Here is a 17,033-nt window from a genome sequence, read left to right on the forward strand (position 1 = left end):
TGGGAAGTCCTATCCCTCTCAGTGCGCTAGTACCCCGATTTTGGAGCAGGTGGAGAGCGGTTCATGAACATTCTGTCCTCGTCGGGTGAATTACTGGGCTGCATGAAGCTACTTTCCAGCCTAGGGTCCGCGTACCCCGTCGTGCCTTGGCCCCTGCCCGATTGTAGCACAAGGCCGCCAATCTGCCCTCCGTGGCAATACCATGCCCCCTGTCACTACCGCCTGCGACCGGGGTTCTAGCTCCTTCCAGGCCAACGTCTGGCACCTGGGACGGGTACAGGAGCCCAGCTCCGCAGCATGACCTTTCCTGTCACTGCTCACTGGCACTTCTCTACACTACTACTGACACTTCTGGCTTTCCTTCTACCATCCTCCAATCTGGGCGGACCTATTCCCCTCAGGCTGCCCAATGGGTGGGTGTGGTGCAGGACACCAAGCATTTATTGAACTGGTAAAAAAGAGGCCATGATAATGCCGGCTGGGGGATGGTATATCCTCAGCTCGCAGCCGCCCAGTATTGCCGCATCTATTAGATTTGACAATACCGGCGTGCGATACCGGCTCTTCCCGGAGGCATGATGCGGTGCCAGTCAGGGTAATAGTGTGTTGCCCAGGGATAGGGGGTACTCAGATCCGGGCCAAGGAGTCACTTCTGTAGGTATCACGGTGGCGTGACCCGGTCTGTGATCCCAGGCTCCACAACAAAAAGGGGATTAGGTAAGGGAGATTGTCTGTGACGCCACCCGTGGGTTGCGGTGATGAGATGGTGGCACCGCTGATGCCTCTGGGGACCATGCCCAGGACTGATGGAGCAGGGCAGCAAGGTGGAATCCCCTCCACAGGTAGGGGAGGTGTAGTCCCGGGGCCCAAATGGGAGTTGTGGTGGGGGCAGGGATTGCCGGGAGAAGGAAACTCACAGTACAGTTGTCCTGGTGTTGGATGAAGCTAGGCTGATGTGTATGGTCATAAAACACAGAGTCCTTTGTAAACCAACTTGCCGGTGACCGGGAGCCTTTTGGAGGGGTATGCTGGTCCCACACAAGGTGCAATGAGCAGGAGCCCTCTTTTGTTGCACTGCACCTTGTAGTGTGCTTAGCTCCTCTGGTTGGAATGGGGAAGTCCACTTCCCTGCACTATTTCGGGTTCCCGTTCACGATGCCGGCGGGATACTACCCTGCCCTGGTCCACTTTGGGTCCCCTCCTAGTGCCTGACTTGTTCCCGCAGTCATGGGGCTCCAACCCCTGACCGCTCTGCTCCTTTCTCTGCAGCCCAGGAGACACACTCCTGACTGCTCTGCTTCTCTCCTCCGACTGACCCAACTCCTCCCCTGCTGCTCTTTTCAGCTCCTAACTGGGGGGGAGGGGCGGCTGCTCATATGCACCATGTGGGGGTGTGTGTGTAAAACCAAGGAGGAAGAGACTCCTGTACCCTTGGTGGGGGGTAAAGTGATCTGTGACTACCTGGTTTTGCCAGGCGTCACATTCCCCCTTGGTTAAACACAACCCGTCCGCGGGCTGTCCGGCCACTGACGTTTATTTTAACAGAAAAAAAAAAGTTAACACATTACAACCATACATCTTCCCACATCGGGAGGTACGTTTGCTTAACCTTTAACTATCCTCCAACCCTCCACCTGCGGTGCAGATGGCCTCCTCCGGGAACATGAGGACGTTCAACAAGGGTGGCAGTCTATAAAACAGTCATTCTTTAAACTTGCGGGTAGCCGTCCATGTTCCGCTACCACTGCTGCCGCCACTTCCAGTATGGGGCACGGGTTCCATGCTCTGCCTCTTGCTCAGGAGACAGACCCACTCGGATGCCCTAGGCGCCGGCTATAACCAGCCTCGCTTACTTCCGAGAGCCCCATTGCTCAGTGGCCTGCTCCTCCCATCTGCAGGTGCACTCCGGCTGCAACACAGTTGGGATGGGGTACCTGGGAGCGGCTGGCGCCGCATCTGGGGCAGACTTCCGGTTGGGTGTCACCTCTGCTGCGGCCAGGTTGACTGCCGGAGCCGACATCATCTCCGTTGCGGCCTGGCGGACTGCCGGGGCCGACGTAATCACCGTTGCGACTGGGCAGACTGCCGGAGCCGATGTCATCACCGTTGTGGCCTGGTGGACTGCCGGGGCCGGGGATGACGTCATCGGGGCTGCGGTTTGGCTTGGTGCCGGATGGGATATTGTCGGGGTTGCAGCCTGCTGTGACATCTTTCCGCTCTTGTGTCCAGAAACGGAATTTTGCAGAGTGCTGGCGTCCCTGCACTTATCAGCCGCAGTTACATCAGCTCTTCCCGCTTCTCCCCCTTGGTCTTTTCTTGGCACTCCTCTCTCAGGCCGGTAAGTTTCGTTTTTCGACTTCTGGCTCTGCTTTACGGCCGTGTTCCCAGGGGGCAGGGCTTCAACTTTCGCGCTCTTTTCGCGGGGAAGAAGACTTTGGCGGGAATCTTCGCGCCAAAAGATGGCGGCAAAATGGCGGATTCTGAAAATTTTCAACGGGTCACCGCTGACTTCAACACAAGGCGCACTTCCACAAGGTAAGTGGATGGGTAAGTATCCTGTTCGTGACGCCAAGTTTCGGGGTTTGTCGCCCCCGTGGCCAGCAGCCACCACTGCCACTCAGGTCCGGACCTTCAGGAAGTGGTGGCTCGAGGGTCCCCGGACCCGGGGGGTCCTCCAGACACTCCGAATGAAAAGGTAAGGAGGTTGGATATATATGTACAGCTGGGCCGTATTAGAGTTCGTGACGCCACCCACGGTGTGTGGTGAGGTTGGACACCACCGCTGCTGTGACGGGGCACCCGGGGGAGATGTTGTGCAGCCAGTTGTTAACCCCTCCGTGGGACCCGGTGGGCGTTGGTGCAGGGAGATGGGCGACCGCAGGATGCTGGTGTACTCACTATTGAAGGGAACACAAGAGTCTCTGGTAAACCAAGGTGATGGTGGTCGGTGCCCGCAGCCGGCTGCGTTCTGGTCCCCCACCCGGCTCGTTGTCTCTGTTTTTCTCCTACACCTTTGTGAACGTTGGACTACCTGAGCCTGAAACTTCAGGAGTCTGCTCCCGGCTTGTGACGGCCTAGGGAGCCCTTGCCCGCAGACGCTGGCCCGTGGGATCTCTGAGCCGTGGCGGTGGCCTTTTATCCCTTCTCGGTGGGCTGTTGTCTTCTTTTGGGACTTTAGGTGGGACAGGACCTAGAGTCCTGGCCTCAATCAGTTAATTAACTAGTCCCCAGTAGTTTCTGGACCTAGCTTCAGGGTCTGAGTACTCCCCTTTGTGCTCCGGTTTCCGGGTCAGTACCGGCGGGCTACAACCCTGTCCCGGTCCAGCTCGGTTCCACCGAGCCGTCTTCCCGGCTCCTGCAAATGAGACCGCCATCTGCCTCCTAGCCAAAGACACCAGGGCTCCAACGCTGGCACCTGTCAGTTTGCCTCAGGCCCTGTCACAGGCCTGGCCTCCACTCTCCTTGAATTCTACACTTGATCTGACTACTTTTCCCACCTCAGGCTATCCGAACTCCTAGGTGGGCGTCTTCCAACCGCCTGGTTCCTCCCCCTGGTGTGTCCATCAGCCCTGAGGGAGGTGACTAGGGTGTAAATGTTTGGCTGTGTGTTACCTGTGAGGGAAAGGTGTAGTGCGGGGCCCTTATCTGTGACTACCTGGCCCAGCCAGGGCGTCACAATAGCAGGGATTATTAGTGGAGCACGGCTGCTGCTAAACCCTAGCTTTGTGTGATGGCACGGGTGTCTATCAGATACCTGCATCACACAAACCTGTAAGTGACAGTAAATAAACACAGACACAGCGAACAATCCTTTATTTGAAATAAAGTACAAAACACCCCCTGCTTCACCTCTTTATTAAGCCCAAACACCCTGCAGCTCCAACGTAATCCACAGGAGAAGTCCCACGCCGACACATCCAGCACTGCTACATCTCAAAGCGAGCAACTACAGAGAAGACTGCCAGCTCTAAGTGCAGCCTATTACTGAGCCCCGATAAGCGATGACCGTGGCAGAGCTGTCACAGGCTGGGGGGCGCGTCAGCCTGCAACCAATCACAGCTGAGAGGACGGCCGGTGGGCGGGGAAAACACGGAAAGCTGTGTGATTGCGTGCACAGCACAGGAAGTGAAAGCACGACCCGGAAGCAGTATGCCGTCATGACACCGAGTCTTGGTAAGTATGAAACGCTCATTTATTTATTGCTTTTTACATTTTTATCAATTGTCGAATTCGGATCGTGCACCCGAAATCCCACGTCTGGGTCCGGCCCGGAGATAGAGCTGAAAACGCGCGGATCCGAACTTTTACAGTCCGGGTCCGCTCAACACTACACAGGAATTATTACTGCTCCACTCTGCATAGGCCAATCTTCCGGAAAGTCACCTAAGATAGTGCGGATTACCTTCTTCTTCCTTTCCACCACTGGAGGCTGAGGTTGAGGCTCTTCTGTCACCCGAAGTGGTTCTGGGCACTTCTTTAGATGGTCCCGAGATACCGTAGCCGTGATCTTTCCATGGTCCTTACTGATCAAACAGGTTTTGTGGTTATCAAAGTTGGACGGCTGTATCACATACGGCTCCTTTTCCCACTGATCATCCAACTTCTGTTGTCTCCTTTTTCTATTCAACACCACTTCTCCGGTAGCCAAGGGGGCTGCTTTAGCTTGTTTGTTAAAGTTCCTCTCTTGCCGCTCTTGGGATTCACTCAAGCTTTCCTCGACACACTTCTGAATCTGGATGGGCCCTGCCCCTGCGCAAGAGGAAGCGGAGTATGAAACCGGTACCCCGTATTGGGAGCGGCAGCGGCACCAGCTAAAGAAGGAAATTGCTGCCCGGGAGAAGAGGAAGGCGGAGGTGTTATCCCGGACATACACTGAAAAAGACCACCTCCGTCAGTCCACCTTCCAGGTGCGGGGCCCAACGTACCAAGGGCAGGTCCGGCACTTTAACACTAGAACTACTGGACTCGTGACACCTATATAGAAATACATGGTGCAAAGTAGACAAAATGACTACCTCAGTAGTTCTAGTGTTAATGCCCAAAGAGGTTTGGGCTTCTTATATGAGCCAGGCCTGGAGGTCAAAATCTTTGTCTCCCGTAGAGATGTGGCCCCTAACCTACCTGTTGGCCACCCGGATTGAGACCTGGAACCCGGAGAGTTGGTCTCCTACACCCGGCATTGCGGATAGAGGGGATGGTTCGCCCTCGACGTGCGGAAGTGGGTGAAGATGGGTGACCAGCTGTACATCCGCCCCTTTCCGCCATCTTCACCTGATTAAGAAGTTTAAGGTAGCGGAACCCCGGCTACCCCAGTTATGCAAGTCCCCATTGGGACCGCTCACCGTTTGAAAATGTCTGATGTTTAAAAAGTTTTAAAAATGGACCACGGCTGTGAACTGGCAGGCCAACCCAAAAACTATTGAGCCTTGTAAATAATCCCTGACCACCCCTTCTCACCCCTCAGCAGTGCTTAGCGGTGGCCAAAGGGGGCAAGTTTTGGGTGGGAGTGCGGTGAGAAGTGGCCCGGTCCGTCCCGTCTAGTTTTAGTTGTGTAACATGTAAGAAAAGTGCCTCCCGTAAGGGAAGAAAAAGAGAATTGTACCAATGTTATTATCCTTGTAATCCCTGTTTTTTATCTTTTCAGTTTCAGTTAAATAAATGTTGGTGGTCGGACAGGCTGCGGACGGTCTGTATTAAACCAAGGGGGAATGTGACGCCGTGGCAAAACCAGGTAGTCACACAAGAGGCCCCCGCATAACACCGTCCCTCACAGGGTTACACACAGCCGACCTGAAACCCTAGCCACCCCCCTCAGGGCAAGACAGGCACACCAGTGGGTGGGACCAGGTGGTTAGGAAACGCCCACCTAGGGGTCTAGACAGCCCGGGGTGGGAAAAACAGTAGTTGAAGTCTAGAGTTCAAGTTGAGGGGAGTGGAGGCGGGGGCTAGGTGTAGCTCCAGCGGAGGTTAAGCTCAAGTTGACTGGCGCCAGGGTTGGAGCCCTGGTACCTTGGCTAGGTGGCAGACGGTGGTCTCCATCAGCAGGCGATGGGAAGACGTCAGCCAGAGATCCGAGGTGGACCGGGACAGGGTTGGAGCCCGCCGGTACCGACACTGGAGAACCGACCCGGAAACCATGCACAGAGGGGGTATTTGAACCCTGAAGCCAGGACCGGAACCAATGGCCTAGCTAATTAACCAATTGAGGGCAGGATTTTAGGTACTGTCCCAACCAAAGTCCCAAAAGCAGACAACCACCCACAGAGAGGGATAGGGCAACCGCCAGGGCCCGGTAGATACTACGGGTCAGCGTCAGCGGGCACGGCTCCTCAGGTACACAACAAGCCGGGAGCAGAGTCCCGTGTTCCACACCGGGAAGGCCAACACAAACAAAAACAGTGCAGAGGGAAAAGATGACCACCAGCCCGGATGGTGGACCAGAGTACAACCGGCCGCGGCGGCCGGCCACCAGCACCTTGGTTTACCAAAAGACTTGTGTGATTTATTCCACTGTCAGTAACCAAACATCCCCTGGTACGTCCGGGCGCGCAGGCCCCTGCCATCGCCATCCCCAGCACAGAGCCACTGGGCCCCGGGGCAACCATCCCTACCCACAGAGGGGTTAGCATCCAGCTGCCATTACATCTCCCCCGGGGTGTCCCACAACAGCAGCGGTGGTGCTACCTTTCACCACACATTGTGCGTGGCGTCACGAACTGAATACGGCTAAGCCCGTACAACTACGTCCCCTTTTCATTTGGCGTGTCCGGGTGACCCTCGGGTCCGGAGGATCCCTCGAGCCAAACAGCAGGTCCGGATCCGAGCAGCCCGGCTGCTACAGGCGTGGGGGCGGCACAATCACAAATCAGGCCGCAACACAGAGACAGAACCGCGCGATGACAGTGAACTCGGGTGAAGTCTGACGTCACTGTTGCAGACTCCTGTGTCCTGGTACTGACCTTAGAGGTTCATCTGAGTTCATGACAGCACACAGAGACAGAGCTGCGGGATGACAATGAAGTCGGGTGAAGTTCATCCGAGTTCATTCTCATCACGTGGCTCTGTCTCTTTCTGCTGTCAGCAGGCATGTAGCAGAGCTAAATTGGTGTGGGACCGCACTGTCAAAAATGCATCCAAAACGCATGTAAAATGCATTTTTTTTTTGTCAAACGCAGTGTTTACAGTTGTCAAAGTCTGCCAGAGGGTGCATTTTTTTTTGACAATTACTTAACACAGCGTGCGCACATGGCCTTACAGCTCCACTGTCAGACATGATGTGATAAATTGTGCACTCCTGGCCCTAGTTTATATGCACTCACCAGTGCTTGTTCTGTGTCTCTTGTTCATCGGCCCTTCTCCTGTGCTGTGATAGGTTAGGAGAGCCCGATTTAGATAATTTTGGTACCAAAATGACCCGGAGGGAGTCCTCTTGTGCTCTGTGTGGTACAATAAAGGAAAAGGTCCATCCAAGTTGCTGTATTTTGCAGCTTTGTTGAGTGAAATACAGAACGGAGGATTTTCACGTCATCATCACTCTGCAGCCGGCCACGCCCCATGCTACTTCTTTTACCTTAGTAGCTTCACTGTTTCTGAACCTTGAAGCAGTTAAGAAAAATGTCAAAAGTTGAAACATGCAAAGTAATGTAGTTTTTATATTCTTCTACATTATGTTCAGATTTTGAAGCAGTTTTGCAGTCCTTTTACAGGTGGGTTTCAGGTGGAATCTGCCTGAAAAAGAAGTTGAACATATCCTAATTATTGCTAAGGCGGGCTTTCCACGTTGCGACATCGCAAGCCGATGCTGCGATGTCGCACGCGATAGTCCCCGCCCCCGTCGCAGGTACGATATCTTGTGATAGCTGGCGTAGCGAAAATTATCGCTACGCCAGCTTCACATGCACTCACCTGCCCTGCGACCATCGCTCTGGCCGGCGACCCGCCTCTTTCCAAAGGGGGCGGGTAGTGCGGCGTCATAGCGACGTCACACGGCAGGCGGCCAATAGCGGCGGAGGGGCGGAGATGAGCAGGATGTAAACATCCCGCCACCTCCTTCCTTCCGTAGAGCCGACGGCGGCAGGTAAGGTGAAGTTCCTCGCTCCTGCGGCGTAACACACAGCGATGTGTGCTGCCGCAGGAACGAGGAACAGCATCGTACCGTAAAATTATGGAAAAGTCGGAGCTTGCAACGATGATACGATAACGACGCTTTTGCGCTCGGTTATCGTATCATCTAGGATTTACACACTACGACATCGCAAGTGACGCCGGATGTGCGTCACTTTCGATTTGACCCCACCGACATCGCACCTTCGATGTCGTAGTGTGCAAAGCCGCCCTTAGACTTTTAGGCATGTAATGCAGTAGGTCCACACAGGCAGAAAAAGGCCTTTGTACAAGAACAATGTATGGATCCTTCGCAATCCAAGAGCTCATCAAAATTCACAATACCACCAGCTTTGGAGGTAGAAATGGGTCCCCTGACCTCTTGGGCCCCTGTCAGTCGCATTGGTTGCACCAATGATATGTCTGCCCCTGAGTAAGTTTGTACATTCCCTAAAAAGAATTAAACCAAAACAATTAAACCGCCTTCTTATATGGATTCTACTCTGTAGTCATTTGTATGTTGTCACACCCCACTGCATTATAGCCCAGCGTTTCATCATCACTATGCTCAATAATGGGAACATGGGCAGTTTATTATCTGCAAACAAATGGGGTTCTCACATTTCACCCTTCTTACATTCAACATGCCAAGAACAGAATTTCCAAATTATAAATGTTTGATTGGGATGAGTTTTTAATGCCATGAACTTATCATTACTTTTTTTCTCTATTTCAGGAAAATTCTGGGAAATAAACAGACCTGAAGACATAAAGAGAGGTATGTAAATAAGTTAAATTATTATTTAAGATTCCTTTAGTCATCATTTTTGTGCCATCTTTTTTGTTTTGAAAAATGAATTTTATGCAAATTCTTTTCAATGGAGTTTTTAAAATCCTATGGAGAAGCTTATGAAAATAGTCTGAAAAAACATCATACCTAAAGAATACTGCAGTTTATTTTTTGGGGTAATTATCTGAAAAAGTACTGTAAAAAAGTAGCAAAGAAAAAAATACAAAGTATTGTTCATTTCTTATGCCAGGAAAACTGCAGCAAATAGATAATGATAATCTACTGCAGATTAAACAGTGAATTTATTATAACAGAAACACACAGCCCAGTAAGTGACACATCACTAGAATCAGGGTCTCAACTCCTACAACATGTTGTTTTAGAACATATGGCAAAAACCTGCTGACAGATTTCCTTTAACAATGGACAGTAGGACAAGTGTAGGACAATCTGCATCCCATGAGGTGGTCAGTTAAACACTCTAAGGCCATGTGCCCACAGGAGAAAGTAACTGCGAATTTTGCTGCAGAAAACCCGTAGATTTTCTAGATTTTACAGATAAATCCACGGGTTTACGCAAGTACAGACACTCCCCATGTTATCCTATAGGATTTGGAGAGTGCTGTATCAATGCTGCAGTATTTGCGGCTGTGGAAAATGCTGCGGATTTCCCGCAGCCGCACGTAACTGCATTTCATTCATGTGGAATTATCTGCGGAATTCCCGCTCTTCCACTATGGAGATACAGGTCGGGAATTACACAGGAATTCTGCACGAAATCCGCACTGTTTCCGCAGGTTTACCACATCTGCGGTAAAGGGAGGTGATTTGAACTTTTAGGGGTTTTTTTATTTTTTAAAACTTTTTTTAAACTTTTTTTTATTTTACTAGGTCCCCTAGGGGACTATATGGATCAGCTGTCTGATCGCTCTTCCATATCTGCTGGTCACAGCTACACAGCTGTGAACACCAGATATGCTCATTTCTTGTCTTACGCAGCTCTCGGCCGAGTCACCCAGCTCTTGGTAAGTCATTTGAACTACAGGAGTCATCACATGACCCTGTGCTACCGTGACAACCACTGGAAGGCACGTGATCACATCAAGTGAGTTCCCGTATCGGCTGTGAGTAAACGTTTACCGAAATCGCGATTCTAATGGCTCTGTCACTTATTGACAGCGCCATTTAAGGGGTTAAACGGCACGGGCGGATAACTATTCTGCTCATGCCTAGCAGGCACACATCTCAGCTTTATAAATCAGCAGTGGGAGATTACCACTATGACCGCTAGGATGTAATTTTACCGTCCACGGTCGTTAACTGGTTAAACAATCCTTGCTATATGACTTAGAATATCTAAGCCAAATCAAAATCTCAATTTCCAGACACCGTGTTTCAGGGAATTAGCCTCTCACCTAGCCAAACCAGATCGCATACTTATGCACTGAGGGGCAATACCCTGAAACAACGTGTCTGCAAATTGAGATTTTGATTAGGCTTATATATTCTAATACAGAGATCAACCAAAAAATAGAAAAACAGTCAGGCCAAAAATGGCACCTGTATAGCACACTCAAGGCATTACAAAAAACAGAGAACGAAAGAGTAAAGTGCAAATGCATATTTTATTGAAGAACAACTGGCATGGTTTAAAATTAGCAGCAATCCCAAGCCGGCAATGTGAAATAAAGTTTGTAAAATACAATTCAGATTGGTATACAAAAGAAGGGGAATCTGAAAAACTGGGTCCTAAAATGTGTCATAATATATAAATGCACAGAAGCACCCCAGATGCACGGATCATAAATCCAGGGGTTTACACATATATGGATGTACACAAAGAGTCATCTAGACCAGCACTAAATGAATTGAAGTGATAGAATTATACACTCTGAAAAAACAGAAAAATAATGCCATATCAAAATTGTACATTCAACAGAGATGCTGGTACCAAATTGTAAGGACTCTAAAATAACAGAAAACCATTATAAATGCAAAGCCCTATCAGTATTAAATGCAAGGATAAACCACCGGTGGTGCTAACAGATGCTAATGCAAAACCATAGTTGTTAGGAGAACCAGAAAAGACAGACCCACTTAAATAGATCACATACCTGAAGCGACCGATAGTAGGGCCGCGGGTGTGTGTGTATGCTCTATTCCAACAAAATCCCCATACTCAGATTTTACCGGTAGTAACATTTCTTTACTAGGAAACATATTTATAATACAATCAACCGAACTATCTGCGCAGATGAGTATAGTGGAGTCCCTGGATTTTCACTCCTTCCGGGTACGCAGCAAGAAGAAAGGAAAAACAACAACAAAGAAATGGCGGCAACTTTCCCTAACTTTCCCTACAATCACGTACCAGTCTATCCCGGAAGAAGATGCTGCTCCCACGTCGCAGGCCTGGAGTCTCACGATGATGGGTCCCGGTGCAGCGCTGAAGGGATGCAGCTCCTCGGTCTTTTCCTTTGATCTTCCCCCGCTGGTAACGGATTCTAATCAGTCTTTTAGTCCCGGGGCACGCCGAGCAGAAGAAGGGAGGTCACAGCCCCTGCACTTACACTCTGGTTGCGATGCTCTGCAGTCCGGTTAGATCCTTGGTGAAAACAAAGTCCTGCAGACAGGGAATGGCAGAAACCACTTCCACAGGGTGATTTCTCCAAGACTCCGGTGGCAAAAGAGCCCTCTGTTCAGGGAGACCACACGCAGCTCTCCTCTGGCTGAGCTCTGGAGCTGAACAACCTTCCCGCACTTTTTTTCTTCCTGGTTTTCACACACAAGCTGCAGTAGGGGATTTCCCAGCTCTGTGTTTGTGACTGCACAGTCTGACACTGCCCCCTTGTGGGCAATTGCTGAAACAGTATTCAAATCCATTTCTACATTAATGATGCAGTCTGAATTGTTGATCCCATTACATACCCCCCACTTAAAGGTTGGCAGTCCCTGTCAACTACCGTCGGTTCCCAGGCAGCGATGACTGCAGATGTCACAGGGGTTGGTTGAGAAGTGGGCCATACATACTGGTCCCTGTAAGACCGCCCGGGCGGGATCCCAGCAGTGGTGCGGTCAGTGCGTCTCAAGGGTCGGTTGTTCCCCTCCCTGTCACTGTCTTTACGCCCCACTTCAGTCAGCACTCCGGGTGAAGAACTGGGTTGTGTAGGTGGGTCACCGATCTCAGAGTCAATGTGATCACTATGCTGGGTAACGTCCGTGACGTCAGTCGTGTTGGTAGCGTCACCCCCTCCGGGTACTGTGGTAGGGGAGTCAGGCTGGGATTGGCAGTGACGCAACATATTTCGGTGCACAGTGCGGATGCTGCGACTGTCTTCACCCCGCACTCGGTATACATGCCCGTTGGGGTAGGGGCGTTCGATTACCCGGTAGACCTCAGTCTCCCACTTGGCTCGAAGTTTCCCTTGTGGCTTCTTGATACGGAGCAGGACTAGCTGTCCCAACTTCAAGGGTTGCTCTTGCACGGGGAGTGGGTCAGCATGTATCTGGCCCCGGATTTGTTGGCTCACCAGCCGGTGTACAGTCTCCATCTTCTGTCGGTGAACATTTAGCCAGGAGGGGTAGTTATGGCAGACATCATCTCCAGGGCGGAATAGGTTCAGGTCATGGACCCCTTTTCCGGGGCGGCCAAAGAGAAGGGTGTGTGGGGTGTAGCCAGTCACAGAGTGGACCTGGTTGTTGTAGGCCCATACTAGATCAGGAAGGAATTGGGGCCATTGGTCTTTCTTATCATCGGCCAAGGTGCGGATCAGCTGGAGTAGGGTCCGGTTGAAGCGTTCACATGCACCGTTCTCTTGTGGGTGGTAAGGAGTGGTCCTCGACTTCTGAATCCCATACATCCGATGCAGCTCTTCGATGACTCGGCCTTCGAAACAAGCCCCCTGGTCGGAGTGCAACCTCTCCGGGCACCCATAGACGTGGATGAACTGTCGACAGATGGCCCGTGCAGCCGATTCAGCCGTCTGGTCTTTGGTAGCAACAGCGACAGCGAATTTTGTGAAGTGATCCACCATGACTAGGCAGTACTGATAGCCACTGCTCGCCGTCCCAATCAGCAGATAGTCCACCATCAACAGCTCTAGGGGCCTGGATGTTTTAATTGTCTGGACAGGTGCCCGCTGCTCAGGGGACTTGTGTAGTTCACAGGTGCGACAGGTCTGGCAGACGTCTTCAACCAGCTTGCGGAGCCCCGGACAATAGATGGACTGTTGAATCCACCGAAAGGTCTTGTCTATTCCGAAGTGTCCATTCCTTTTGTGGGCTTGGGCCACCATCTCACGGGCCAATTGATCAGGCACCACAACTTGTGTGCATTCCTCCAGCATGTGCGACAAGAGAACCTTCCGGTATAGCACTCCTTCTCTCAGAATCAGCCGATCCCACTGACTGAGCAGGGTCAAGGTCCCGGTAGACAGTCGTGCCCGTATATCGGCGGGAGGCTTCTGCTGCCTCTTCACCCATTGTTTGAGTAGAGCCCATTCAGGGTTCTGATCCTGGAGCCTGCACCACTCCTGGGGTGGCAAGGTGACCCCCACTGGAGTTCCAGCTTCGCCCACAACGAACTGGCGGTAATCCATCATCTGTTGGGCGAGCTTTGCAAAGTCAGGCGTCTCGTCCCCTTCTAATTCTTCATCCCGGTCTCGGTTGAGTAAGGGGTATGACACTCTAGACAGGCTGTCCGCATTTTGATTCTCAGCTCCAGCCCTATATTTGATCTTGTAATTGAACTTGGAGAGCCGAGCCATCCAACGCTGCTCCATGACTCCGAGCTTCGCATTTTCTAAGTGGGCCAACGGGTTGTTATCGGTCAGGACTAGTACTTCGGTCCCCGTGAGGTACCCTGCAAATTTCTCCGCCATAGCCCACGTTAGGGCCAACAGCTCCAGCCGGAACGAGCTATAATTGGTGGGGTTCTTCTCGCCCTCATGTAGGGACCGACTGGCATAGGCTATGACCCGTTCCTTGCCTTCTTGGACCTGTAAAAGTACTGCCCCTAGACCCTGTAGGCTGGCATCGGTGTGTAGTTGGAAGGGCAGGTTGTAGTCCGCATATGCCAGGATGGGGGGAGACGTTAAGGCACCCTTTAGGGCTTGGAAGGACTCTTCCTGGCTGGGTTCCCAGCTGATGGGTCGTCCTCTGGGGCTGTTGGTGGTCCCTCGAAGCAGGTCATGCAAGGGTGCAGCAAGTCTGGCGAAGTTTTTGACGAACCGGCGGTAGTAGCCGGCCAACCTCAGGAAAGCCCTGACCTCCTTGACGTTTGTGGGCTGCGGCCAATCCCGTACGGCGGCTATCTTCTCTGAAGATGGCTGGACACCTTCGGCTGAGATCCGGTGGCCCAGGTAATTGATCTCGGGCTGCAGAAGACGGCACTTGCTGGGTTTCAACTTCAGGCCATGTTCTCTCAACCTACTGAACACACGGCCCAGCTGCTGCAGGTGTTCTTCAAATGTGGCCGAATAGATTACAATGTCGTCCAGGTAGATGAGGGTGAAGTCGAAGTTGAAGTCTCCCAAGCAGCGCTCCATCAGCCGCTGGAAAGTCCCCGGTGCATTGTTCAGACCAAAGGGCATCCGGTCGAACTCGTACAGGCCCATGGGTAAGATGAAAGCAGTCTTCTCTCTATCTTTCTCGTGCATAGGTACCTGCCAATATCCGCTGGCCAGATCCAACGAAGAGAAGTATTTGGCTTTCTTCAGGGCTGTCAGGGATTCTTCGATCCTTGGCAAAGGGTATGAGTCCCGGATGGTGCAAGCATTCAAACGGCGGTAGTCCACACAGAATCTCAGGGACCCGTCCTTCTTCTTGACTAACACCACCGGTGCAGCCCTGGGGCTCTGGCTTTCTCGTACCACTCCAGCGTGTAGCATGGAATTCAGGAGATTTTTCACTTCTTGGTATTGCTGGGGAGGTATTTGGCGGTACCTTTCACGGATAGGAGCAGTGTCACCTGTGGGGATTTCGTGCTTGATACTGGTGGTGCACCCAAAGTCGGTGTCATGCCGGGCAAAGGACGCCTGATGCTCTTGAAGTAGCTCTTCCACCTGGGACACCTCCCGTTTGGAGTATTGGGATACGTCCAACTGACACTTCTCTCGTAGTTCTCGCCCCGCGTTGGTGTCACCCGCGACAGCGGCCATGGCAGAGACCGTCACTGTCCAATCTCCCTCTGTAGACAGTACAAACTGGAGGGGGCTCATAGGGTTCACCTCTTCAGTTAGAGCGTAGACTCGGGCGAGCTGTGTCCCGGCTTCTAGGTCAACGCTCACGTTAGCCGTGTTGTCCAGCCTGACAGGAATTCTTCCCTTTCTCACTACTGCTAGAGTTCGAGCGACTAGTGGATTCAGCTTCCCTTCCTTCGGGGAGCGCGGCTCAATCAGCACCTCCACGCCTTCAAGCTGTCTCATGGTGCTAAGGGGTAGTGAGATAACTGTCTCTTTCCCAGCTGGTAAGGTGATCCTAGTATGGCGGGGTACGGTGACCGTGGTCAGCGGCAGTTGTTCTTCTGTCATTCGCTGGAGGTTGCAGGTCCGGACCACTTGCTGAAAGGCACGGCGGGTGGCCCTATGTGCGGTCACTTCTTGCCAGTACTTGGGCCCCTTCTTGGTAAACAACACCAGATTCAGGTCTTTCAAGATGTTCATCCCAATAATCATGGGCGTTTCTGATCCAAAGCCTTCCCTGACAACGATTATCCCTCTCTTCCCGAGATCTTGGCCACAGATTTCGGTGTTCATCCAGGCAACTCCCGTCACCGGAATGGGTAGATTATTGGCTGCTTTGATCTTGATGGCGGTATCAGGGTCGTAGGCAACCCGCGGCTTTAGACATTCTTCGTAGAACTGCTCGGAGATGGTGGATACCTGAGACCCAGTATCCATTAACCCTTGTACGGCGATCCCTTCCAGTAATACTTCCAGGGTGGGGCTATTTGATGCAAGTTTGTTCCGTGGCTGGCTCTGTTGTCCTACACCCCTCTCTTTGGCCTCCCCTGCCGAGTGAGCCTCTTTGGCAGGGGCGTCTAGTTTAAAGGCGGCCGCTGTTGTGAGACATGACTTGCTGGTTCTGGTAGATCGGACCGTGGATGAACTTGAAAGTTCTGGGGGCAACGGGTTGCTCTATGGCGGGGGTCGCCGCATGTCCAGCATCTTCCCATCGGCCGGCTGGGTTGTTGTCTCGCTTGCCGGCCCGCCTGTTGGTCTAGGGTGAGCTGTAACACCTGTTTCTGCAACTCTGCCACCATCTGCTTCAATTCTTCCGTGTTGCTGTTCAGAGTCCCGATACCAGATATGGACCTGCAAGCCGCGGTATATGTCTGTGTCTCCACGACAGGTCCCCTTGAACGTTCTATAGCTTCTTGTTTGACCTCAGCGAACGTAAAGGCCGGATTTATCCGCAGTAGATCTTGCAATGAGCGGTTAAGGTACGGGTCTCTCAATCCGGTCACGAACTGATCTCTCAATACCAGGTCACGGGTACCCGTACTAGCTATCTGTTCTTCGTTTCTACCGACTTGTTCTAGTAGCACTTGAAGGGCATTGGCATATTGAGGAATGTCCTCCGACTCGAGTTGAGTACGCCGGAAGAACATATAGCGCAATGTTCCCGCATATGTGGTCGGCCCATAGGTGTTCTCCAGCACCCGCACCAAGTCATCCAACGTACGCTGGCCCCTAACCGTCTCCAGCCTGACTGTCGTCCACGCTTCCCCCTCTAATGTTAGCATGGCCATTTCTGCTAAGGTCTTAGGATCAGTGTTATACATTTCCCCCACTATCTTAAGTTGTTCAGTCCATTCAGTTACAGGATAGTTCCGTCCGTCAAACTTCCTCACCTGATTGACAATAGACGGCGGGGGAGCTGTCCGGTGATAAGTTACTACCGGGGGATGATTTTGTTGGTCACACATCCTGCCGACTACGCCACATGAAGCGACCGGTGGTAGGGCCGCGGGTGTGTGTGTATGCTCTATTCCAACAAAATCCCCATACTCAGATTTTACCGGTAGTAACATTTCTTTACTAGGAAACATATTTATAATACAATCAACCGAACTATCTGCGCACATGAGTATAGTGGAGTCCCTGGATTTTCACTCCTTCCGGGTACGCAGCAAGAAGAA

At 51.9% G+C, this 17,033-nt stretch overlaps 1 protein-coding gene across 1 annotated transcript in view; it reads left to right on the forward strand.

Annotated features, from left to right (window-relative positions):
• The window catches only part of LOC142309948 (NACHT, LRR and PYD domains-containing protein 3-like), a 156,334-nt gene that overhangs the window by 46,063 nt on the left and 93,238 nt on the right, over positions 1-17,033 (forward strand). The window contains exon 3 of the mRNA XM_075347420.1: positions 8,840-8,881. Coding sequence (XP_075203535.1) covers positions 8,840-8,881 — 42 coding nt within the window. The remainder of the gene's footprint in view (positions 1-8,839; positions 8,882-17,033) is intronic.

Source organism: Anomaloglossus baeobatrachus, chromosome 5 (genome assembly GCF_048569485.1).
Source record: "Anomaloglossus baeobatrachus isolate aAnoBae1 chromosome 5, aAnoBae1.hap1, whole genome shotgun sequence".
Taxonomy (NCBI): Eukaryota; Metazoa; Chordata; class Amphibia; order Anura; family Aromobatidae; genus Anomaloglossus; species Anomaloglossus baeobatrachus.